Source organism: Equus caballus, chromosome 1 (genome assembly GCF_041296265.1).
Source record: "Equus caballus isolate H_3958 breed thoroughbred chromosome 1, TB-T2T, whole genome shotgun sequence".
Taxonomy (NCBI): domain Eukaryota; kingdom Metazoa; phylum Chordata; class Mammalia; order Perissodactyla; family Equidae; genus Equus; species Equus caballus.
Genome location: NC_091684.1, coordinates 26,907,197 through 26,932,626, shown reverse-complemented (window position 1 = coordinate 26,932,626; position 25,430 = coordinate 26,907,197). Strand labels below are relative to the sequence as shown.

Sequence of the window (25,430 nt, the reverse complement as noted above, 5' to 3'; positions counted from 1 at the left end):
TAACTATGGGGTTTCCTCAAGTCCTTTCCTGCAGAAATGTGAACACATTTCTTGTCTTAGGATGCTCAAATGACTAGGATGCTTTTGTCATAGTCTATGTTGAAAACCTCTAAATCATCATCTCCAGTGAGAGTTGAGAGTTCAATATAGATTTCTAACTGTCCATAGGACATTTCCACTTGGATACCCTGTTATCATTTCAAGAGATGCCCTTTCAAGTTTGTCTTCTGCGTTCTGCATCAAGAAACTTTCAATTCCTCATTCTTTCCTTCCCATCATCAACTTAATTTCACTACCTTTCTTAACCCCGTTGTCACCACTGAAGACCAGACCCACATCACCTCAAAGCCAGGTGACTAGGTGGCCTCCCATTTGGTCTCCCAGTCTCCAATCTCTATCCCCCTCAAATCCTTCCTGCCAAATCCCACGGTGGGCACACGGTATGGGCACTGTCAATACAGCACGTAAGGCCGAATGAGTAATTCAGAAATATTAATGCCATCTTCCATACACTTCTATAGCCCATTGGGCTTCTAACTATCTAATTTTTATCATCGAATCACATCCATCAGAAGAATGCAGGTCGGAGAGCATCATTTCATTCTACAGATGATTCAACTAAGGTCCCAAGGCTGAGTAAACCCTTAAGATGCTGGCAGAAAGGACCTGCAGAACACACCCAGCACAGTGTTCTTACTATAGAATAGGGGGCTGTCGACCCGCCCAAGACAGGCTGGTTTCCTGTACTTACTCTTACACATAAGAGCGCATAACAATCACCTAAGGCTCACTGCCGGATTTCAGATCAGTAGGTCCGGGGTGGGCCGGGAAATACATATTTGAAATGAGCCCCCCGCCGCATGATGATGCAGGCGATGCGAGGGCCGCACCCTGAGAGGCAGCTGAGAACGAGCTGACTTCACAAACGGCCTCCTGCCGCCCACTGTTGGCCGCACCAACGCCCAGGCTCCGGGCGGACACATCTCCGCCGCCGTCAGCCTGCCCCACACTCCAGGCCCGGGCCGGCGGCAGGCTGACTCTAGTCGGACAAGAGCTGGGCACCGAAGTGCACAGCCAGCCACCAGTTGGCTTCCACTTTGGCCAGCCACAGACACGGGTGGGGACTGGCGACTACTGTAGCCAGGAGCTTGTAACGAAGCCGCCCATTGGCTCACTCGGCATTACTTGGCCCGAGCGCTTCCAAAGGCTTCGAGGATTGGCTGAGGCTCTCGGCGCCGCGGCCAGTTGGCGGGTAGGATTCTAAGGGGCGGGTTCTGCTTGGGCCCCGCCTCCCTCTGCGGCCACCGCCTCTCCACTTCCGCTTCCTTGCGCCCCAGCGACAGAAGTGTCAAGGGGCGTCTCTCCCTTTGCCACCACCGGCTGGGTGGGTCAGACCTGTGCTGCTTTGAAGGGAAGAGTGGTTTGAGGTCAATTCTGAGTTTGGGGTTTTCGGGGCCCAGGATTGCCAACATTTTATTTTGCCTAACACCTTTAAAAGAAAGCTCAACTACTTCATTTCATCAAAGATTTTAACATCAAAAAACGTACGAGGGTTATAATCTGAGAATAAGGAACAGCTCTTTAAAGCGGATATCTTTGACGTAAAGGGAAAAAACCTCGTTAAGTTGTTATTGTGTTTGTCATTTGGCTGGAGACAGGTAAAGACCGCAGAGCACTAGTTCTCAGCTGCTGCATTGGGCACCGCTAGGTTGGCTAGTTGTAAGGCGCTGACAGCCAGGGGAGTTTGGTCCTCGGGAATGTCCTGTCTTTGTGAGGTCTGTGGGTCTTCCCTGCTACATTCAAATAATAATAAAAATAATAGCTAGTCTTGAATGCTTACTAGGTAATAGGTGAACGCAAAGTATTAAATGCATCTCATCCAGTATCTGAATTAATCCTCCCCAAACCACACGATGTGTTGGTACTATTAGCTCAGATTTACGGACGACAATACCAGGGCGCAGAAAGTTGTGATTTGCCCAAAGTCACCCAGCTAGTTAATGCCTAAGAGGAGATTCAAATCCAGCCTGAACTCTTAGAGTCATTCAGACCATTCTTGAGATAAAGGTTTACATAGGCTTCTGCCCCAGTCTCTTTTTTTATTTATCAGCTCTTAGCATTTAGAGGCTGAGCCAGGAGAGGCTTTGTGACACACCACTGTAATGCTTGGAATTTAACAGGAGTGTTGATGTTCCTTTTCCAAGCTCAAGGTGTTTTGTTTGATCTTACAAATATTTGACTTTAGGATCTTGAAAATCTGCCTTTGTTCATTGGAATGCTGTTATATCAGAATGTTTAAAATTTTTTTCTTTGATCCCTCAAGCTTTAAGGAAAAATGAAGATAGGAAAGCAGAATCAAGTGCTTAAAGAGAAAGTCTCCTGTGACTCTGCTTCCCTAGTGGGAAGATGAGTTCCTCCTCTGACAACTTTAGTAATCTTATGTAGTGTGTCCCAGATTTGTGGTTGTGTGTCTGTGTGGGAGGGGATTGGATAAAGGTGATCAAAAGGTACAAACTTACAGTTATAAGATAACTAAGTACTGGAGATTAATATATAGCAAGTTGACCAGAGTTAACACTGCTGTATGGTATATTCAGAAGTTGCTAAGAGAGTAGATCCTAAAAGTTCTCATCACAGGGAAAAAAAAAAATTTTTTGTAACTATGTGGGGAGATAGATGTTAACTAAATTTATTGTGGTAATTCATTTCACAATATATGTATGTCAAGTCATTATGTGGTGCACCTTAAACTAATACAGAGCTGTATGTCAATTATATCTCAATAAAACTGAAAAAAACATGTCCCCAAGACATTAGAACACAGAATTCCCTATGATCCTAACTCCTGGAAACAAGTGCTGAATGTAGGCCCATCCGGAAATAGAGCCTTACCCTCACTTATCTCACTCTTTGAACTTGATGAACAATATCGGAACAACCGGTAAGATAATCTTTCATGCAAATTAGGCTTCTGAAATATTAGGAGGAATGTCCTCCAGTTTCTGCCACTCAGAGATTGTATGAAAAAAATTCTTGAAAAACTGCAAAATGCAAACTCCATTTCTTCTCCTCTTGTCAAAACAGAGTCTCATGTAAATCGAGTGAAGAAATTACTTCTGTGGTGGCATTCTTTTCCTAGAAGGCTTAAGTCATTATTACCCATGACTCCACATTTTCAAAACAGATCTGATTATATTTCACGTAGCTGGGAACCAATTTGGAGTAGGTTTAATATGCCCTTAATATACCATTGTTTCTTGCTTGAGTGAGTCAGTATAACAGAGGTGTAAACATGATATAATAACATAGAAGGAAAATTTGCAGAGAGGATTTCAAAGAGTTACCTATTGGATCTTAAAAAGGAAGTAGGATTAAGCTTAAAGGTCGTAATCAAAATCTTTCCAGGGAAACCACAGTGTTCGGTGGTAAGATGAAAAACCACATTACTGACCCATAGCCTGCAGCATTCAACCCATTCAATTAGCCTTACACTGGTAACTGGTGAAATACATATTCTGAGTTGAATTTTAATTCTAATGTGCTTGGCAAAGCTGAATTGCAGTGCCTTTCATCTTTATGGATATAATATTAGAATGCACTATGCTATTACAAATGTGTTCTAATTTACCAGTGTTAGTCATTAATTTTGAAGTACATCGAGCTCTTACTATACTAAGGATAGCCAGCACGATTTCACTTGACACTCAAAACCCAGCAAGTAGTTACTATTAGTGTTCTCATTTTACAGGTTAGGAAGATGAAGGTCAAAGAGGTTGGATAGCTTGGCTATGTGCCAAAGCCAGGGTTTGAATATAGTGCCAAGTGAGAACCTTGACATCTTATGGCTTCCCTTCAGCGAAAGAACCGTTTCCATCCCTCTGTCTCTTTTCCCCTAACTACACCAAATAGACTTGTATTTAGAACGTGACTTCCCACATACAGGTATACTTTCAATAAACAATATTTTCCAACTCTCAGAGCTGGTTTCCTTTAAAAGGTGGGAATGAGGGGCCAGCCGGTGGCATAATGGTTAAGTTTGTGCTCCACTTTGGTGGCCCAGGTTCATGGATTTGGATCCTGGGTGTGGACCTGCACCACTTGTCAAGCCATGCTGTGGTGGTGACCCACATACAAAAAAATGGGGGACGGGTCTGGCCCCATAGCTGAGTGGTTAAGTTCGAATGCTGTACTTTGGTGGCCCAGGGTTTGCTGGTTCGCATCCTGGGCACAGACCTAGGCACCATTCATTAAGCCATGCTGTGGTAGCATCCCATATGGAAGAGCTAGAATGACTTGCAACTAGGATATACAACTATGTGCTGGGGCTTTGGGGAGAAAAAAAAAGAGGAAGATTGGCAACAGATGTTAGCTCAAGGCCAATCTTCCTCACCAAAAACTATACCTTAAAAAAAAAGAGAGAGAGAGAGAGCCATACCTCCTGTCAGTAAACAAAAAGGCGGGTTTGGCGGGGGGTGGGGAGGGAAGATTGGCACAGATGTTAGCTCAGGGCTAATCTTCCTCAAGCCAAAAAAAATAAAGAGGAAGATTGTCATCAGCTGTTAGCTCAGAGTGAAACTTCGTCACCAAAAAAAAAAAAAAGTAGGAACGAGGAGAAAAAACTTAGAAATATGTTCGCTTCTGACAAAGCAGAAAGGTGGATCCAGGAACCTTTTTCTTTAGAGATGCAATTCCCAGTTGGCCATTGCTATTATAGACCAGGGATGGGCAAACTAAGGCCAGCAGTCCAAACCCAGCCTGCTGCCAGATTTTGTACAGTCCAAGAACTAAGAAGAGGTTTTACCTTTATAAATGGTTGAAAAAAAATCAAAAGAAAAACAATAATTTGGGGCTGGCTCCGTGGCTGAGTGGTTAAGTTGTTATGCTCCACTTCAGTGGCCCAGGGTTTCACTGGTTTGGATCCTGGGTGCAGACATGGCACCGCTCATCAGGCCATGCTGAGGCAGCGTCCCACATGCCACAACTAGAAGGACCCACAACTAAAAATACACAACTATGTACCGGGGGGCTTTGAGGAGAAGAAGGAAAAATAAAAAAAAAAAGAAAAACCATAATTTGTGACACATGATAATTATATGAAATTCACCAAGAGTGAGCCCTAATGTAAACTATGGACTTTGAGTGATGATGATGTGTCAATGTAGGTTCATTGATTCTAAGAAATGTAAGAAACATTGATTGTAAGAAAGGGTAGAGTTGAGCAGTTGAAACAACTGGCTCAAAAAGCCTAAAATATTTACTATCTTGACTTTTATAGAAAAAATGTGCCTGTCGCTGGTGTAGACTAAGATCCTGGCTGGAGTCCTGCTTCAGAGTCAAACTTCCAGGCTTCATAATCTTCCCTCCACCTCTTATTAGTTGTGAGGCTTTTGACAAGTGACTTAACCTTGCTAGCCTCAGTTTACTCATCTTTTAAAACCAAATAATAGGGGCCAGCCCTTTGGCCGAGTGGTTAAGTTCACATGCTCCACTTCAGTGACCCAGGATTTTCTGGTTCGGATGCTGGGCGCAGACATGGCACCGCCCATCAGGCATTCACAACTAGAATATACAACTGTGTACTGGGGGGGCTTTAGGGAGAAGAAGAAAAGAAAAAAGAAAACCAAAATAATAATAGAATCCTTATAGGACTATTTTAAGGATTAAATGAGTGGATACACATAAAGCATCAAATGTTACTAATCATTTATTTTGAATTTGAGAACTCCACATCCTCTTATGGCTTTCCGTGTTAGAATCTGGATATATTTTCCCTCAACTCTTTGAAATCTGCATTCCTTATGTGGAGGATTCATTTGTCTGCCCAGGAGGCATCTCCTTGTCTACCAGAGGCTCTCACGTGACATGGTTATGTTTGTCGCCTCTATTTTACAACCCAGTTGGTCCTTCTTAATCAAAATTAGCTGCAGAATAGTAGTTATCCTATTTCTTTCTCTATCTTCCAAAATGCAAAGTTGTCAGCGTGGCAAGTCAAGAACCAATTTGTCTTTTCCAATACTAGATTTCTTGCTGGCATATATGCATTTTCTTTTCAGAGAACATTTATTCAAACATTTTTGCTATTCCCCAATTCTTATGAAACAACTTGCTGTATCTCATATGAAATCACTCTGAATGACTTAACAAAAAATGTAGTCAAGTCTCTATTCCAAAGATTTTCAAAGATTCTCATTCAGTAGCAAAAAAATGTTAACACTATTAAACAAGAATTTCTGGATAGTTGGAATTCCAAAGCCCAAATGTGCCCATTCATAAGCCACATAATTAGGTTCTGTCATTTTAATAAAGATATTCAGATTCTGCTACCATTTGTTGAGCAGCTATTATGTGCTGTATCTTCTCCTGGACTCATAGTCTTTCTTCTCCACGCTGTTATCAGCTTTAGAGGCCAAGACAATGAGTCAGGCTTTGGAATTTTAAAGTTCTTCAACTCTACTAGCTGGTCACTTTGGGCAAATAATTTCATTTTTCTGAGGCTGTTTTCTATGTTGTAAAATAGGAATAATACTAGCTGCCTAACCGAGTGGTTGTGGGACTCGAAGGTAATCCATGAAAATCTTTTAGTCACTGTGAGTGAGACATATGATACTTCTTTTTCACCTGTCAATCCTACAAAATCCATTGACAAGCAATTCCCATTTCAGCTCAGTCCTTTAAAATTAAAGGAGTTATCTTCCCACTTGCTCAGTTTCAGGATCTCAGCTGTCAGGGTCAGAGCAAAGGCCAGCTACCTCCTTTATCTCATGTAGCTGGAAGAGCTGTCCAAGTGGCCCCTGTATTGCTCTGCAGTTGGGAATGTGTCTTTAGCCATTAAAGAGGGTTTTCTCTGAAATTTATGCTGGGGGCGTGGAGAGTGCTCACAACTTTATCTTTGCCTCTAGGTATCCTGTTTCTATTCATTACCGTTTTTCATAGCTTGGGTAAAATCTCACAAATAGGGCCAGAACGAGGGTGAGGCGAGTGAGGTGTCTAAGGTACAAAATTTAAGGAGATACTTGCTCTCAGGGTCACGCAAGATCTCAACACTAGCAAATTTTTCTTCCTTATTGCCATGTTATGAGGAAGTTTGGCTTTTTTAAAACAAAGAAGCGCCAGCCCCAGTGGCCTAGTGGTTAAGATTGGTGGGCTCAGCTTCTTAGGCCCAGTTCCATTCTGGTGCGGACTTACACCACTCCTCCGTCAGTGGCCATGCAGTGGCGGCTCACATACACACACACAGAGCGGAAGACTGGCAGCGGATGTTAGCTCAGGAAGAATCTTCCTTGGGAAAAAAAAGAAAAAGGAAAATAACCTTACTTATTATATAGAGCATGTGACCAATTATCTTAGAAATGCAGAAAGGAGAGCTTAGACTAGGAAAGAAAACATTAGCGTTACCTTAGTCAATTTTTATTAAACTCTCTTGACATATGCACTGGAGTTTAAATGCCTGTTCTTCTCGGATTCTTGACCTCGAGAAGAGCCCCCACCGAATGCTGTACCTACATGTTCAAAGCAAGGGGTAGTTTTCAGCCCCCCCCCCCCCCAACTACTCTTTGGCTTCTGAATCTGGGGCGATGTCTCTCTAGGTTAAGTTATCCTAGCTCCCGTCCCAGATCACTTCCTCTCTGCCCCACCAGAGCCCAGTCACTCAAAAATTGAATTTGGGGCAGGAGGCGCGCGCCTGAGCGCAGCCGTCCCTGGCTGCCAGCGCTGGCTGATGCGCAGACGCCTGGAGAGCATGGCTGAGGATGCGACCAGAGCCTTGGGGAAAGGTGAGTCCTCTCAGCAGCGGTCCGCGGGCTGGGGGCGCCTCATGGCTGGGATGTTGGCTCTGGAGAAGGGGCTGCTCGGCCTTGGCCCCTAGACCAGCGTGGCGGGGAGAGACTGGAAGGGTTCCTCTGCACAAAAGCCACGTGCAAAGCGTCCTCTCTGAGACTCCGGAGGTTGAGCGTGCACAGCCCTCTTGGGGTCCCGGGTGGCAAGTAAGCCCCTCTCCCCACTGGGCTAATCCACCTCTCCGTCCCCCTTTGCCCCGCAGGAAGCCTCCCCCCAGGGCCGGTCCCAGAGGGCCTGATCCGCATCTATAGCATGCGGTTCTGCCCCTACTCGCACAGGACGCGCCTCATCCTCCAGGCCAAAGGCATCAGGTGAGAAGCCAGAGGCCAGCGCCCCCGCAAGCGCAAGGAGACGTTTAAAATCCAGGGCGCCCTGCTCAGATTTCAGAGGGCCTCTCTTTCCCTTTCTTTTGAGGCAAAGTCAGTAAGTGCTTAACGAGGGGCAGGTTTTTTAAGCGTGCCGTCCAGAAATGAGGAGCTTCTGCGAGAGTCGTGTGTGTGAACGAAACTTAGGACAACAGAGTGAGCTGAATGATGGCTCTGGTGAGCAGCTTCCCGCCCGTAGTGCTGATGAAGGAAGGACACAGAGAAGGCTACCGAGGCTTTCTCTGACTGCTCCCTCCAGTGTAGCTCCCACCCGCACCCCAGGCACCCTTGACTGAGTAAAGAATATACTCATTTTTTTCTTTTAATCTTTTTAAACATATATGAGTGCCTCTGGTAACTTTATAGGCTTGAACCTCTAATAATAATAATTAAGAAGAAAAATACAAATTATTGCTTGCTTATGTACTAGGCACTGTCCTCAGCACCTTATACATATTCACTTATTTGAGACTCACAATGATGCCAAGAGATGGGTTCAATTATTACCCCCATTTTACAGTTGAGGACACTGAGCCCAGAGAGATTAAAGAATTTGGCCAAGAACACAAGCCAGACTTCCCAGGCCCCAGGCTGTTAGATGCCAGACTTCATGCTCAGAGTGCTAACATTGATCATATTCTGTTGTGACCTGTTAATATCAGATTTGTATTTTTAAGCTTTAAAATGTATGACACTCCGCAGTGCTGTGGTGCAGCATGTGAGCTCTGAGTCAGACTTTCTGGGCTCCGGTTTCTGCTCTGCTCCTTCCCAGTGGGAATATTGGCAGGAGATTCAACCTCCCAGAGCCCAGAATCACAGGGGCGAAAGAGACAAGGCCTGGAAAACATTTCACATGTCTTACTGTAGGGATGAAGACAATGATGTTGTTCTGTACTTTTCTTTGTAAAAAACCTAAACTTTAAAAAACTTACTGCAAATTTAAATTTTATAAATTGATCCTTCCGCTTTCCAGATGAGCGTCTGCTTGCATATGCCTCCCATGTTTGTTCTATCTTATTTTTCCTTTGCTTTTTAAGACATGAAGTTATCAACATTAACCTGAAAAACAAGCCTGAATGGTACTACACAAAGCATCCTTTTGGCCAGATTCCTGTCCTGGAGAACAGCAAACATCAACTGATCTACGAGTCTGTCATCGCCTGTGAGTACCTGGATGATGCTTATCCCGGCAGGAAGCTGTATCCCTTCGACCCTTATGAGCGAGCTCGCCAAAAGATGTTATTGGAGCTGTTCTATAAGGTATATCCGATTTTTTAAAAAGCCACTAACACTCTATTTTACTTTGTGTGTCTTTCCCAAACTTCAATCCATTTTTAAAACCAAATCATTGGTAAAATTGTTTTGTTTGAATACTACGTGTGCCTTAGGAGGATAGGCTGGTACAGAGTGACAGGAGGGTGGTCACCTCTGATATTAAAGGTTAAAGGCTTAACTAATACCACTTTTCCATTTCAACTAGCAGTCTCCAGAGGTATGGTTATGGCATAATTATGACTGTGTGACTTGAGATAGGAATATTGAAAGAACTGAAAACTGGTGATGTTTTAAAGGGAATAGTTCTAAAGTTTCAGGTAAAAAAATATTGGGATGTGAAGAGGTAATGCACAGAAGGGGGCTGCCCTTTATGCGGAGCAAGAGTGCCAAGTGCCCAGGAAATGTGAAGAAGCGAGAAAAGGGGCACCTGTTGATAATGGGAGAAAAAATGATGGAGAAATTTTAAGATAGCTCTCTTTGAAAAGAAATAAAAATAACTCAGTGATATTAATAGCTGATATATCTTGAGCACTTAGGAGGTGCTAAGCACTGTTCTGGCTCCTTTATGAAGGTTAACTCTTATAGCCTGCACAGTGGCCTTTTAAGGTGGGTCCTATTATTGTAGCCATTCTTCAGATGAGACCACTGAGGCTTAGAGAGGTTAAGTGCCTGGACTAAGACTGTGCAGCATGGAAGTAGCTGCTCAAGTAGGGAGCACTGGAGACCCCTTTTAAAGAACCTTGTTTACATGGGTGCTGTGATAAGGGTATTCCTGGAACCACAGTGACGCCCCTTAGAGGGAACTAGGAACCTGGACGTGAGTGTTGGCCGGTTAAGTTGGAGTGACAAAGCTTTGGCTGCATTTTTAGCCAGAGCAGGAGCACAGAATTCCCTCAGACTTCTCCACTAAGAACCTGTGTCCTCTGATTAGGTGCCACATTTGACCAAGGAGTGTCTGGTAGCCTTCAGATGTGGGAGAGAATGCACCGATCTGAAGCTAGCCCTGCGTCAAGAATTCTGCAACCTCGAAGAGGTACAAAAAAGGGCCCCTCTCCTGGTCAGATCCAGTGGAAGAAGCGATGTAGGGACCCTAACCTGGTCACCCTGACACCCTCTGCTTTCACAGACCTATTCTTTCTGCCGGACTTTGACAAGTTCAGCTACTAGTCATCTAACTGTAACTGTGAGTGCTTGCTCTCCGCTGACCTGCTCTGGAATTTTTCTTGGAAATCTGTCAAGGAGCTGGGGAAGGACATGTGATGAATGTCCTCCTTTCCCAGAGTCACCACATTCCTTAAGGATCTCTGCAAGGCTTCTGTAGCTTCTGCCTACGAGGCCGAGGTCTGTATTGGTTAGGGGTTGTGTTTGGCTGCTAATAAAAGGGACCTAACTACTGTAAATGTATCTTATAAAGGTTTATTCTCTCACATAAAAAAGCCAGAGGTTTAGGGCAGTTCAGGGCTGTTTTGATGGCTTCTTCATGCAGTCCCCAGGGACTGAGGCTTTTTTCTCTCTTTCTGCTCTGTCATCTTTAGTTCAAGGCTTTCACCAAAATGAAAGATATGACAAGATGACAAGATAGCTGCTGGAACTTCAGCCATCACATCCAAGTTCCAGGTTGTGGAAAGGAGAACAGAAAGGAGAAAATGGCACAAGGCCGTTTCCCCCTTAAAGGACTTTCCCAAAAGTCTTACCAAATGGCTACTTAAATCTCATTGGCCAGATTTTAGTTGTAGGGTTATAACTATCTGTGGGGGAAGCTGGAATTTAGTGTTTTAGCTGGGGATACCCTGAGTAAAATCAGGGTTCTTATCAGTAGTTAAGAAAGAAGGGGAAAGTGGCTATGGGTGGGCAAGGAGCAATCTGTACCACGAGATCCTTTATGAACCTGGCTGTAATAGGGTTACTTAACCCTTACCTTTAGAATAATCTGGAAGGTGGGTCTTTGACTTCCCTTATCTTTGTTCCAGAAACTGGTATGTTCCCTTTATGGGTGGGCTGTAACTCTGTTGGCAGCCAGAGAATGCTGCTTTTATCCCCTTAAGGGAAGGCTGATTATATTAATATTCTTCCATTTGACCTTTGTCAAGAGGAAGCCGATTAAATTTATTTACTCTTCCAAATTCTTAGATTCTTCCAAATCTAAGACTCTGCCTGTCTTAGACTTTTACAATTGCAGCACATATGGGTGATTAATAGTCATGTGTAAGAAATGTCAACCTTTGGTCCTGAGACCACAGACTATTATCTTGACTCTGAGGAGTCAGTATGATGTGGTGGAAAGAGTCTTGGGTCCTAGGCTTGGCTTTACTGGATTTCAGACCTTTGGGCAAGGTTCTGGACCTCTCTTTGCCTTCATTTCCACGTTTATAGAATAAGCAAGTGTTTTGAAAGGTGTATTCCTCAGAGCCTCCAGCTTCTGCAGAGGGACCACCCGGGGAGGGGAGGCCTGGTGGCAGTTCTGGATCCTGCTTCTCTGAGACCAGCCCTGCTTTTAATGCCATGTGTAAGACACCTAGTAAGATTGCATCTGGAGGAGAAGGAGAACCTCTGCTTTCAAAAAGAAATTTGAAAGCTCTTGTGCATAGAGAATTTTTAAGGTCTTTATTTTAAACATTAGCTGAACTGATTCCATCGTGTCTGGTTACCTTCTTAAAGATAAATGCTGGGCCAGGGGAAGGGGCTGGGAAACAAAACCCTTTGAATTCAAAGATAATTGAAAACGCATTTTGACCTGTCTCCCTCCTGCGCTGCATTTGGATGATGGATGAACTTCGTAAATTACAGACGGCTAAATAAATGTATAATATTACAACGGAGGCACAGCTCTTTAGGTGGGGCTCTTCCAGAGGAGCTGAACCCATATTTTTGTGCCATGCATTATGCAGCAGGTGCACTGCAAACACCGTCTCATTCAGTCCTTCCAACAACCCTCTCAGGCACACTGTACTACCCCTCCGCTGCAGATCGGAGTGGCCTCTCTGTGCAGCCTCTGAACTAGGTTCTAGAAATACAAAAGTTAAAGACCTTCAGGGGCTCAAGCCTGGAGGAGGAGACAGATTGTTAAAGCCATTTCAAACCTAGGCGTGTTGAGTGCTAGGCTGGAGGGATGCTTAAGAGAGAGATGGCGGAGGGGTTGGGGATAATGCCTCTCTCGACTACTCCAGGGTGAAGTAGAGGCATAGGGGAGAGCAACTAGTGTGTCAGCAAACAATAAGCAGGGAGAGGTTGGTGTCCAGGGAGTTACTGGTTTGGCGTGTATGTGGAGGTGGAGGTGGCACAGAGTCTGATGCCTAAGGGCCTTTACCACTGTGCCAAGGAATTTGAACTTTATACCAAAGTCGATGGGGAGTAATTGAAAACTATTATAAAGAGAGTGGGGTGCTCCCTCTTGCTTTTAAAAAATATTCAGCCCAGAAACCATGTGGGAGATGAATGAGAGGGAAAAATTGGGGGACAGGGGAGGGACAAGGGGACCGTGTTAAGAAGGGATGGAGAGGGAGATTCGAGTGCGGAGATTTTCAGAGAGACAATCTGCTAAGAGGTAGCAGATGTTGAGGATGATTTCCAAGTTTCCGGCCAGTTAGTGTGATGCTTTTCACTGAGAGTTGGTGGGCAGATCAGTTGTGCTCAGCGTGAGGTGCTGACGGCATATTCATGGGGAGACCATGCTCGGGAAGGTAGCATGTGGGTGTACTAAACCTTCGGAATGGTCTTACTGCCTACGAGCTTGACCTGCCAAGGACAGTGCCCCTCTTCACGCACGTGATTTGACATTAACAAGCAGGCTGTCTCTCTTTGTTGAGTTAGGGCTAATGGACAAGGTGAAGTTAATTGGACAGAGCCACAAAATGCATCAATCATAAGAACAAGAATTGAAATTCAGTGTTTTAACTTTGTGGCTGCCATTTAACCAGAGAAATTAGGAATACAACCAGTGGTGTGGTGATAAATGTTTAACAACTGACTCCCTCTGAAAAAAGAAGAAAAAAAAGCCCTGATTTGTAGCATTTGCTGAATTCAGTGGTGTAAATACTCCCACCCAGGGCTAATTTTAACCTATCAATGTGATGTCTCCAAACTCAGAGTTGGGAAGAGAGAGGGGCGATCAGCTGGCTCTGACACATCACTGAATAACACTTGTCCACTTTGTCATCAGTAGCCAAGTCCTGGAAATGACTTGTTAACTAGCCCAGGTTCGGGTAGCTTCAGTGATGCTCGTCAAGGACCACTGAATATTGAGCGTTGTTCTAACCGACTTGAATGTGGTTTTTGGCCCATAAAATGTTAGCAGGAATTATAACTACAATGTAGGCAATATCAGAATCTGAAACGCACCCAGTGAGGTTGAATTCGTTGATCCATTCCTCTAAATACACATATATTGACTCTAGGAGATTCTAGTGAAACTGAAACTTGTCGGAATAATTCTAATAGAAATGATCCCCTGACTTACGCGACTCTTTCGCATGGCTTTGTACAATAAGGATTTTGTGTGAGCTGAGAGTATATTAAAGACATACAGGTTTTCTCAGTGATAAGCAAGTCAGGATACCAGTGTATCACCTTCTGCCATGTTATCATCAAGCAAAAGGCTTATTTTACCTTTTGCAGCCTTAAACTCTGACACTTTCTTCTTTTGCAATAAATGCCCTGACTTTTTAATTTTTTCTTTAAAAATCCAGTTTCAAAAAAATTAAAAATTCGTTATGCTTGTAGTGGAACCACATTTTTCTATAATATTTTCACAATTCTTTGAGATACGTTACTGCTGCTTTTATTATCGAACCGGCAGCTTCCCCACTTGCTTTCCTCTTCTGAACATTTTCGTGAGTTTTAGAACTACTGGGATGCCCTTCTGTAATCACACTTTCTGTCTTCAAACTGATTTTCTAGACTTTACTGAATCATTAATCTGAGCAGCAGACTTTTTTTAGCTTTATTCTTTTTTTATGTTTGTTACTGATTTTCCATTTCAGACTGGCCCCTGAGCCCACCTTCGTTTTATCTTTGTGGATTTGAATGTGGCAGGACCTTTCAATAGTTCTGTCTGTGCCAGTGCCTTCATTCTGAATATTTTCGTTGTGGAAGTGGTCAACCAAGCCCCAGAGCAGTGAAGGACAGGATTCGGCCGGATTTCTTTGATGCCTTGGATTTTTGCTCTGACTCTGTGTTCTTGCGCTTACAGATTCTACGTTCTGGCTATTGCTTGATCCCTTACTAGTCATCATCAGAGATCAATAAAGGGGAGTGAGAGGGAGTAACATAGATAACTCTGGAATAACAATGAGGGAGTGAGAACTGCTCAGTAACTGAAGCCTGCAGCTTCTGGTGGCCACAGGACACTTTTAATTCTTGGCATTCACCGGCCTGCTTTGTGGTATTTTACTTTGTATTTTTGTGCAAAGTTTTCCACATTTCCAAATGTGATTATGTGCCTCATGTGTATGTCAGTTTGCCTGAGGTCAAATTTGTGTACGGTGTGTGTACATCACCCAGGAGCATGTGTAATTGAATATTTTCTCTTTTTTTTGTGAGGAAGATTGTCACTGAGCTAACATCTGTGCCAATCTTCCTCTATTTTATGTGGGATGCTGCCAAAGCATGGGCTTGATGAGCAGTGCTAGGTCTGCGCCTAGGATCTGAACCTGTAAACCCCAGGCCACCAAAACAGAGCACAAGAACTTAACCACTATGCCACTGGGCCAGCTCCTTAAATATTTTCTTGATTCAAAATTTCACCCATAATCTTAATTTTTTTAATCAATTAATTAATTCTTTTGAGGAAGATTAGCCCTGAGCTAACATCCATGCCTATCTTCCTCTACTTTATCTGTGGGACACCTGCCACAGACAGCATGGCTTGATAAGCCTCGCATAGGTCTGCACCTGGGATCTGAACTGGTGAACCCCAGGCCGCCGAAGCGGAATATGTGAACTCAACAGTTGTACCACCGGGCTGGCCCCCCTGATCTTAATTTTTAACCTGTCCTTTCTCCTCTCTAAAAAGAATACACTTTTGCCCAATTAGATTATATTGTCTTGGTTAAGCTTTGCTATTTTTCTTTCTTAATTTTTATTAATTTCAAAAATGAAATTAATTTACATATTGTTTAATGGTTTCTCCTTTGATGTCACCAGGACGTGAAGGAAAGAAAGTTTATACCTGGCTCATTGTTTACTGAAAATAATTTTCTGTAGCCTTTTGTGTATGGCAAACTATTTACAAGATAATTTTTTTTTATCAATGAATCTAACATGTCTACAAACTAAATTCATTGTTACTAGCTCTTTTTTATAACAGCTTTATTGAGATATATTTCACACACCATAAATTCACCCTTTTCAAGTGTATCGTTCAGTGGTTTTTAGTATTTTCATAGAGTTGTGCAATGATCACCACTATTCAATTCCAGAACATTTTCATCAGCCTAAAAAGAAACCCCTTAGTCATTAGCTGTTGCCTCCCGTTTCTTCTCAACCCTGCCAGCCACAGGCAGCCACTAATTTACCTTCTGTCTCCATAGACTTACCTGTTCTGGATATTTCATATAAATGGAACTGTACAGTATTAGCCTTTCGTGAACTTCTTTTACTTAGCATAATGTTTTCGAAGTTCATCTTTGATTCCTTTTTATGGCTTAATAACATTGCAGTGTATGGATACCAAATTTTATTTATCCCTTCATCAGTTGATGGACATTTGGGTTGTTTCCACTTTGTGGCTGTTACAAATAATGCTGCTGTGAGCATTCATGTACAAGTTTTTGGGTTGGATATATGTTGTGAGTTCTCTTGGATTTGCTAGCTAATTTAGCATGTCTACTAACGTGCCACTTTTTAGTTGTAACTGCCATTCCTCCACACTAGGGAACTGGTTATCTCTACTCACCATGGCTAGTTGAGCAGTTTTTGTGCTGTTGCTAGTTTGGTAACTTCATTCATGCTCCAATTCTGACAGTTTCTTTCTAGGTAAACTAATATTTACTGTGTTTCTTTTAATAACCTTCCACTATACGTTCTCCTACCATGTAAATAAAGGAATAATAATTATTCTTATTATTTAAAAATTAATTTTACTCTTCTCCAATTATAATGCAATACTTGTTCATTAGGGAGAATTTGAAAAATACAGAAAAATATAGAAACTAAGAAAAAAATTCATAATCCCACTACCCAGGAACAACCACTGTTACTATTTTTTTGTTTTCTGTCCTTTTCTGCTACATATATTATTATGTAGTTGAAATCATACTGTATCTAGAACTTGATTACCATATGACATAAGAATTTTCCTCGTATTTTAATAAACTCTATAAATGCTTATTTATATGTATAAGGGTTTTTTATCAGAGCAGCATCGTTTATGATAGTGGAAAATGGTAAACCTTAATGTACATTAGAGCGGGAATGGTTAAATAAATTCTATTCATCTCGTGGAATTCTGTAGAGCAGTTAAAAATGAATGAGGTAAATCCACATGCATTGATGTGAAGAGATTGCCTGGAAATATTTAAATGAATTATACAGTAATTCAGAGGGTAGGATCCTATTTTTGTAGAAGAAGACAAAACAACTATATATGTGTGCATATACATGTAAATAAATACATAGAAATATGTTTGGAGAGACACACATCAAATTCCTACTAGTGGCTACTGCTGGGAAGGAGATTCAGTTAGCATTGGGGTGGGAAATAAAAGTGGTTAAGGGCAGGGAGGGAGAGTCTTTGCCTTTTATTCTCTTTGCTGTGTTTGAATTTTTTTAACAATGAGAATGTATTTATTACATGTGTAATTTTTTTTTTGAGGAAGATTAGCCCCAAGCTAACATCTGCCGCCAATCCTCCTCTTTTTTGCTGAGGAAGACTGGTCCTGAGCTAACACCCATGCCAAGCTTCCTCTACTTTATATGTGGGACACCTGCCACAGCATGGCTTGATTAGCAGTGCCATGTCCACGCCCAGGATCCGAACTGGCGAAACCCTGGGCTGCCGAAGCAGTGTGCATGAACTTAACCACTGTGCCACCAGGCCAGCCCCAATATGTGTAATTTTTAAAAATGGAAAAAAAACCCCACTTCATTTTGCATAATTTGCCCTGTGTATAAACCCTAGTTATTTATCCAGCACTCTCATTAGAGGTGTTTAGATTATTTCAGTCATTTACCATTGTGGATGATGCTACAGAGAACAGCAGCTTCTTTGCATAAAAAGCGTTTTCTCTGTTTTAGAATGTGTCCTTAGGCTGGACTTCCAGGAATGGAATTACTAGATCAAAGGGTGTGAACACTGGAGGCTCGAGCTATATGTTGCTAAACTGCTTCCCAAAGACTGTGCTGTTTACCGCTCCCCCCTCCTCCCCCAGCAATATATGAAAAGGCCCAGAGCACCATCCCCTTTTCACTGTTGGGAGATTTCATTAAAAAAGATATTTGCCTGTTTTGGAGTAATTTCTCACTGCTGATTTAATATGTATTTCTTTGATTGCTAGTGAAGTGGAAGATTTCCCCCCAAAGTGTGCCACCTTTTTGTGTTTTGTCTTGTGAAAATTGTCTGTTCAGAGGGTTTGCTCAGCTGTCTCTCAAGGTCTTACAGATTTTCCTTGTTGGTTTGTAAAGATTCCTTTTAAAGAATTCTTTATATATGAAGAATATTTGCCTGCTTTTTTTTTTTAAGATATGCTTTTTGGTGAGGAAGATTGGCCCTGAGCTAACATCTGTTGCCAATCTTCCTCTTTTTTTTTCCTCCTCAAAGCCCCAGTACATAGTGGCACATCCTAGCTGTAGGTCATTCTAGTTCCTCTATGTGGGACCCCACCTCAGCATGGCTTGATGAGCAGTGCATAGGTCTGCGGCCAGGATCTGAGCTGGTGAGCCCCAGGCCACAGAAGTGGAGCATGCGAACTTAACCTCTTGGCCACCAGTCTGGCCCCATATTTGCCTGTTTTTAAGACACATTTTTTGTTTTCTTTTAAATTTTAATTTGGCTTCTCTGTTTTGTACATATAGAAATATAACATTTAAAAATACCGTGCTATGAGTCTTTCGGGTGGTTGGGATTTCTTCCGCTGTTTTATGCAGAGGAAGTCCTCTCCCCCTTCAGAGATTTGATAAATATTCATTGCCATTTTCCTCCACCATCCATCACTTTAAAGATATTTGACTTGTCAAGCATTGTCCCACTAGCTTTCCCTCGGTACTATCTTCCAGATATATTTTGACAAAAGAATTAAGCCCACTTGAAGGATTCCAGCTTAGAGTTTTCAGGGTGGTCTTTTAATCCCCAAATGTTGGCAGCTGCATTCCGAATCTTCACAAGGGCCCTAGGTCAGGAGCGGTGAGCAGCAGGAGGGGCGTGTTCTGGGCAGACCCTCCTTCTATGGCTTCTTTCTGGAGGGGAAATGGTTTTATCTGTTCTCTGTTCTATACCCTTGGTTTGTTTTAAGGAATCGGTTCATCGTTGTTAGCTCAGACTCAGCTATATGTCTGTGTAGCAGGGACCTGAAATTTGAAAACTTGAGAACCTCCCATTATCTTTTATGAACTTAAAAGATTCCTGCCTGGGTGTTGTGTACTTTGCTACTGCTTCGGGATAAGAGCCTGCCTTGCGTATGTACTGGCAGGTGGCTCTGTGCCTTTTGCGGGGGGGAGGGGGGTGCTTCTCCTTCTTAAGAACTATTTCCGTTAAGAAAACGGCTTTCTTCCTCCTCCAGCAAGGACAGCAGCGTCCGTTGCGAACCTCCACGCTGTCTGTCCTGGTTAGAGTCCCAGCATTTTTCGGCAATGGTGTAAATAAATGACGGTGGTGCAGGGCAGTGGGCGCTTCAAGGTTTGAAGTGCAATTAGTAAAGCTAAACCCGAAAGTCCAAGACTGTAGACTGAAACTTTTTAGGATGACGGGTTTGAGGAAGTCTGAGATTCGCTTCTCTTTGTGATCTTGTTTCTCACAAAAAACTTACAGATGTCTTTTTTCCTCCTTGGCGAACCTCCTCGGGCAGCCTCACCACCGATGGCCACGCGGGGGAGCCCCGCGCGCTTCTTCCTTCTGCTCGCGCTCCAGCGCCAACCTCCCTTGGCCCCCCTGGGGGAGCCCGAGAGGCCCTCGCAGATGAGGTGCCCTTCCATCCAGGCTTTCCGCGTTCAGGGGGTGGAAATAGTAGCTCCACCTCATACCAAACAGCTCCTCCCTCTTCATTTGCGTGCTCACTCCTTATCCCTTATCCCTTATCCCGTCCAAAAGCGAGGGGAAGGCTCTGTAGTCAATTTTTTTATTGAACTGGAGACCAGAAAATTTTAAAAATAGATTTTTCTAACATTCCAGGACATCAAATTGCTTTTCCCCCAAAGCTTAATTCTTAAGCCTGAATTGAACATGTGTTAATATTTTTAGGAAACCCAAGGGCTAGAAGCTACAGCCTCAGTGCCCTCTCCTGGCTGTGTGTGGCCTGGTGGGGGCTGTCTGGGGCCTGGGAAGAAAAGCATCTTCTAAGCAGGCTATTTTGCCTTGCTTGATGATATCAAGGACAATAGTTCTGAAAGTAAGGGATTCCATGGTGAGAGATGCTATTCAACATAAAGAATGGCCAATATCATTATATGTGGCAGGTGGGTGACAGAAAGAATTCAAAATGGAGTTGTTAAAAATGAGATATTAACATAACCACTGCTAAGCGGATGGAGGTACAAGGGCAGTTTCCTATTCCATTTCTGATGATAAAACACTTAGGAGATTAACGCTGTCAGTTTATTTTACCTCTGACCGTCCTAAAATTTGTCAGAGGAGCTAATTGGCTGTAAGCAAGGGACTCATCTTAAACAGAGAACACAGAACTATTTTAGTAAAGCTGATCAATGGAATGAAACAGGAAGGAGAGATGTTTGATGATCTCTTTCACCGTGGTTATGTTGGCGTTCTCACCTCCTTGTTTGTCGGTTAGGTGCTCTGGCAGAGCCGTTGACCGAGAGAGAGTGAGAAAGAGTTGGGTGGAGGAGGGAGTTTTCCCAGGGAAGCTCAGTGGGCCAGTCCTTGGCTGTAAGGGAGTCCAGAGTTTGTTGGTTCTAAGCTTTTTGCTGATACTTAAAGAGCAAAGAATTCACAAGAGATATGGGGAAGTTTCTGTGATTCAAGTCCTCATACATGTGTATTTGAAGTTGAGTGACAGAAGGGTTGACACTAGTCTGGGAATTAGGAGCATGGTGTTTTGTCTTAGCTCTGGCACCAACCAGAGAGCCCCTTTACCTCCCTGTGTCTGCATTTCCCCCTCTGTGAGTCAGTCTCTTGTGCATCCACGTGAGAGACAAGAATCCACTCGCCAGCGTGCTTTCCTCTCTGCTTCAGCTGCCGGGAAACTCAAGTCAAATTCAAAGCTTTACTTAAGGAACTGCGGGAGCCTTGGCTTGGTATCTTGATGCCATTTTCCTTCCTTGTTTTGACCTTCTGTTCTAACTTTTATTTTCCCCTAAACTTAGCGTTGTATTATTTTTCATCTTTCGTATTTTATTGTACACTGCACCTCTAATCCTCTGTGTAATGAGCATGGTATGAATAAATGGTACAATGGGAAGAGAGTTGCATTAGAGGGTTCCAGTGGCCCTTCTGGTACCGATGCTGTGTGATTCTAAGGGGAAGAGTCATTTCACATGTCTAGAAGGTACCAGGTTTGCATAACCCTCTAAGGAGGCCCGGCCAGGATGTTCTCCTATGTCACTGGGAGGTGTCTCTGAAGGAGCCAGCACTCTGCTAGTTTGTAGGAAAACAGCTTTTCTATTGGGATTTTGAGACTTGCCCTGCAAGAAATCTGGTAGAGAAATGCCTGTCTGAGACAGGCATCAAGAATCTGCTGCCGTATCAAGAACTCCTAGGAATTGTGATGTCACACTTAGATTTAAGAAAGTCTGAAGGAACGTGGACATGTATTTCGGGGATGGGGGAGAGGCCTGCACAAGATAAATGATCACTCACCCATTTCGTCCATGCTCATCTTGACTTTATATTGTCCCCGTACCTTCATAGGGCTTCCATTACTTTAGGAGTCTTTATATGAAAATTGGTCATATCAATAAAAGCATATATATTTCAAGGTATACTCCTACTGTGAGCAGAGGAAAAGCTTATAAAATGTTTACTACATAAACAGCAATTACTAAGCAGTTACTCATTTTCAAAGTATCTCATCACTTTACCCAAAGGACCCATACGGGATTCCATTAAACGTCCATGTATGATTTGTTTTGACAAGGATTTTCTCAAGAGCACCTCTGCTCTGTAAAGCAGAGGAGTTACACAGATGTTCCAGAGTCCATCAGTTTGGAATTGGTTCTGGATTTGTGCCATGAAAGTGATAATAAGCTGGAGGTATATGTTTTAAAGCCAGAGATAAAAGTTTGGGTAATTATTATCTATTCCTGAGCATAAGGAAGGTTTGGGGCTTTCTGGAATCCATAAAAACTGAACAATTTGTTCCGTTCCCCTGTAAGTCAGGTCTTATTTATACATGACTGAAAATGGCCTCTGTTTTGAGTTTTCGCTGGTCAGATTCTGCTGTTTGAGTGCCATCCTGTTAGTTTCTTTGAACCAAGTGATGCTAGTAACTTGGTTCAGACTTCCAGGACACTAGGGAGGGAGTCTGACTACCACTCATGCCATACTGGGAGATAACAGAGACAGAATTTAGGGCACCAAGATTTGCTTTCTCTTCTGAGAAGGGTGGCAGTGGGGGATCTCATTGATCTTTTCTGTCAGGGATTGTTTGCTTTCTGTGGATGTAAGCTTCGGATGCCTCGTGCTTTCTCGTCACAAATCCAGAACCAATTCTAAACTGATGGACTCTGGAACATCTGTGTAACTCCTCTGCTTTACAGAGCAGAGGTGCTCTTGAGAAAATCCTTGTCAAAACAAATCATACATGGACATTTAGGGAATTTAGGGAATTATATACATGGAATGAATAGGGAATTATTCAGTTGATTAGGAGTTATATGGGTCAAAGAAGGTTGTTTGCTTGATTTAACGAGGTAATTGGCCCCATCCTTTTCTCTTTGGGAAGACCTGGCCCAACAATAACCCCTGCTAAGTGCTTTTGCCTTTTACTTTTTCAAGTACTATTTTTTTTTTTTCACTATCTTTGGTTATCTGTCTGTTAAGAGTCTATCTGTTTCTTTAGAGTCCATCTATCTGGGTTGGTTTGTCCCATTTGGGAATGAGAGATTTTATTTTAATGCAAAATGTTGATGGTGTTGAGTGGCCAACAATGTGAAGTTCAAAGGGCTCAAATAAGAAAAGAAAATATGATGGAAAGACAGTGTTGGGAATTGAGGGAGCCCATTAAATAGCACTGGTCTCTCCTCCTTAGTTTTGAATCGATTGAGAAATAAGGCAAAAGAGGAAGACATGGGGAGACTACGGGATCCCCTTTATTACAGATAACGTGGGTCCTGGAGAATGGGCACCACAACTGCAGAAGTGGGGTTCCTGATGTGTCCCCCCAGCGCCGCCTCCCAGTAATGGGCAGCGCTGGCCTGAGGCAGGACCGCCCCTCTCCAGGGGCTGAGCTGTCCATGGAAAGCTTAGCCCTCGGAGGAGCCTGTCCTAGGCTAAGAGGGAGGGGCTGGGGTGTCCTTCCAAATTCTCTGATCAGAGGAGCCACACCATCCCTCCAGTGCTGAAAGGAGGGAGGGGCTGAGTGAGGCCAGGAGTACGACCCTAATGGAGGTGGAGGAAACCTCAGGAAAAGAGAAGAAGCGTTCACCTAACAAAACAGAAAGAAAATCAAAGCCTCAGTTCTTTGGGAATTAATTTGATATTTGTGTCTAGTATCTATAAATGTGTCGGCAGGTAGGGAAATTAACTTGCTTTTGTTCTCTTTAAACTTTTAGATTCTTGGCTATCAGAACACCGTCTTCTTTGGTGGAGACTGTATATCCATGATTGATTACCTCTTTTGGCCCTGGTTTGAGCGGCTGGATGTATATGGAATAGCCGAGTAAGACATTTGACCTTGTGGTCATGATTCCTGGGGGTCGCACTGGGGACAGTGGTTGAAATGGGCAGTTTATCAAATGGCCATTTACCCCCTTTGGACATGTGTCACGATGAATGTAAAAGAAATCAGGTTTTAAACTATGTGTTTCCTCCTTCAAAACACATCTATGCTCCTCTGCCACGAACCGCAGACCCAAACTTGGTCCATATTTCTGCTGCTAAGACCCTGTGTCCAAAAGCCTCCCGTACGGAGGGCTTCAGAGCTGCTGTCCTCATCAGCCCACCCAGCGAAGGCCAGTGGTGACAGCAGAGGAGAGTCCCAGGCACAGGGTTTTGCTGACTTGTCTGTAGCTCCCTCCGTGGCCCTCCACCTGGTCCTTCTAAGTCCCCCAGTGGACACCATACACCTTACTCACATCTTAGTTCCCTGAGGACTCTTCCTCTGGATAGAAATATCATTAAAAAATAAATGATTTTAAAAGTAATATATGCTTGATGTTAAAACGAACAAAATGGGCAGCCATACACCATAGAAGTGTAGAGATGTTTAAAGTGGAAGAAATTGCTCAGTAGACTCTGGGAGGCCGTGCAGGGTCCCCAGGCAGACGGAACACGTGCTTTGTCCCCACGATGCTCAGAGGACAAGGTAAATTTATGCCGGCACCTGCTCTGATCCAAGCCAGTCCCATGGTGGGTGCAGGACAACTCTGGCATTTGGGAATCTCGTCCTGCCAAGGCAGAACTGTGACCGAAACCTCGTAATGCACAGGGTTGAGTCTATCCAGGGGTCGTCTCCTGCGCCTCCCACTTCAGCTGTTTCTGAGGGAAGATCAGATGCAACACATTTGGGTATTTTAAACTATGTCTCAACATAGACAAAAACCCGTCTCCTCCGGGCCAGAGTATTGAACCAGAGGTCAGGAAGCCTCACGTCTGCTCCTGGATTTCCCGCTGACCAGGTGACTATGTTGAGCACGCAGTTTTACATATCCTAGACCTAAACCTGATCGGTCTTCGAAAGGGCCCAGTCACCTCCATTATTTCAAAGTTTGATGATTGTTTTACTAATTTTTCAAAAGAGTTTTTGGAAACGACTTGTCTTTATTTTTTTCAAGCCCCCTAAAGTCAAATCTGAGAATGATGGGAGAATGTTTCTCTCCATGGGTTGTCTTTTTGTTGGTAACCAGGGAAGCACAGACCCTTTATTTCCCCAGAGCAATTTGTCTGCAAGTATTTTAACTGTATTGTTAAAAGCAACAATCTCAACTTCTACAATTCAAAAGCACACACAGCTATTCCGAAAATAAGATTTTCCTCCAGTAAATGATCATGCTCGGTTGATAATAAGATAGCTATGAAAACTTTATTGCCCAGATAAGCCCATTTTTCCTACCCTGTAAATCTAAAGAGCAATGCCTGTGATCTTTCCTGATGCCTCCCCTTCAGACGTGCTAACGCTCCTCTCCTCTCCTGCAGCTGTGTGAGCCACACCCCGGCCCTTCGGCTCTGGATCGCAGCCATGAAGCAGGACCCTGCAGTGTGTGCTCTTCTCATAGATAAGAACATTTTCCTGGGCTTCTTGAATCTCTATTTTCAGAACAACCCCGACGCCTTTGACTATGGGCTAAGCTGCTGAGGCTCACAGTCCACCCCTTCACCAGCCAGAATTCCCAAGCTCATCATGATGCTGCGTCAGGAATTGTTTTGGTGGGTCAATAAATCTCTGTTCATTTTCTTTGAAGTTCCCAATAAACATGGAGACAGAAAATGTATGCTTTCTGATAATCATTTGTATGAGTCTTCTAGCCCATAGCTTCTAAAGACTCTCTAGAAGTCTCTAGTGCCCAGTGCTAACGTCCAAGCACATTTTGGGATCCTGTGTGCCTGCGGGTTCCTTGGCCTTTTCCCCAGTTTGACCTCCAGATTGTTAGTGCTGATGCCGAGGTTCCAGGTCTACCCATCCCTGATGTTTG

The 25,430-nt window shown here is 43.4% G+C and overlaps 2 protein-coding genes across 9 annotated transcripts in view; one reads left to right on the top strand and one right to left on the bottom strand.

Annotated features, from left to right (window-relative positions):
* CFAP43 (cilia and flagella associated protein 43) overlaps positions 1 to 910 on the bottom strand; it is a 128,132-nt gene extending 127,222 nt beyond the window's left edge. For 2 of the 4 annotated variants that reach the window (XM_023639855.2, XM_070261046.1), the window contains exon 1: positions 752 to 910. The gene's annotated coding sequence lies outside the window, so the exon portion shown is untranslated. The remainder of the gene's footprint in view (positions 1 to 751) is intronic. The other 2 variants (XM_014733245.3, XM_023639869.2) reach the window with 2 other exon arrangements.
* Positions 911 to 915: 5 nt separating this feature from the next.
* Positions 916 to 25,229, top strand: GSTO2 (glutathione S-transferase omega 2). Of its 5 annotated transcripts, none has more exons than XR_011436577.1 (8): positions 943 to 1,252; positions 7,671 to 7,772; positions 8,039 to 8,147; positions 9,239 to 9,461; positions 10,408 to 10,509; positions 10,603 to 10,817; positions 23,352 to 23,458; positions 24,934 to 25,229. XR_011436577.1 is itself a non-coding variant. In XM_005602256.4 (7 exons), exons 2-7 carry the CDS (start codon positions 7,718 to 7,720, stop codon positions 25,091 to 25,093), a joined length of 756 nt encoding a protein of 251 aa, XP_005602313.1. In that variant the 5' UTR covers positions 916 to 1,252; positions 7,638 to 7,717; the 3' UTR covers positions 25,094 to 25,229. The 5 variants fall into 5 exon arrangements, 3 of the variants coding, with proteins under 3 accessions (XP_005602313.1, XP_023495652.1, XP_070117218.1); XR_002807650.2 differs by having other exon boundaries at positions 1,090 to 1,252; positions 7,638 to 7,772; XM_005602256.4 differs by lacking the exon at positions 10,603 to 10,817 and having other exon boundaries at positions 916 to 1,252; positions 7,638 to 7,772.
* Positions 25,230 to 25,430: the final 201 nt, after the last annotated feature.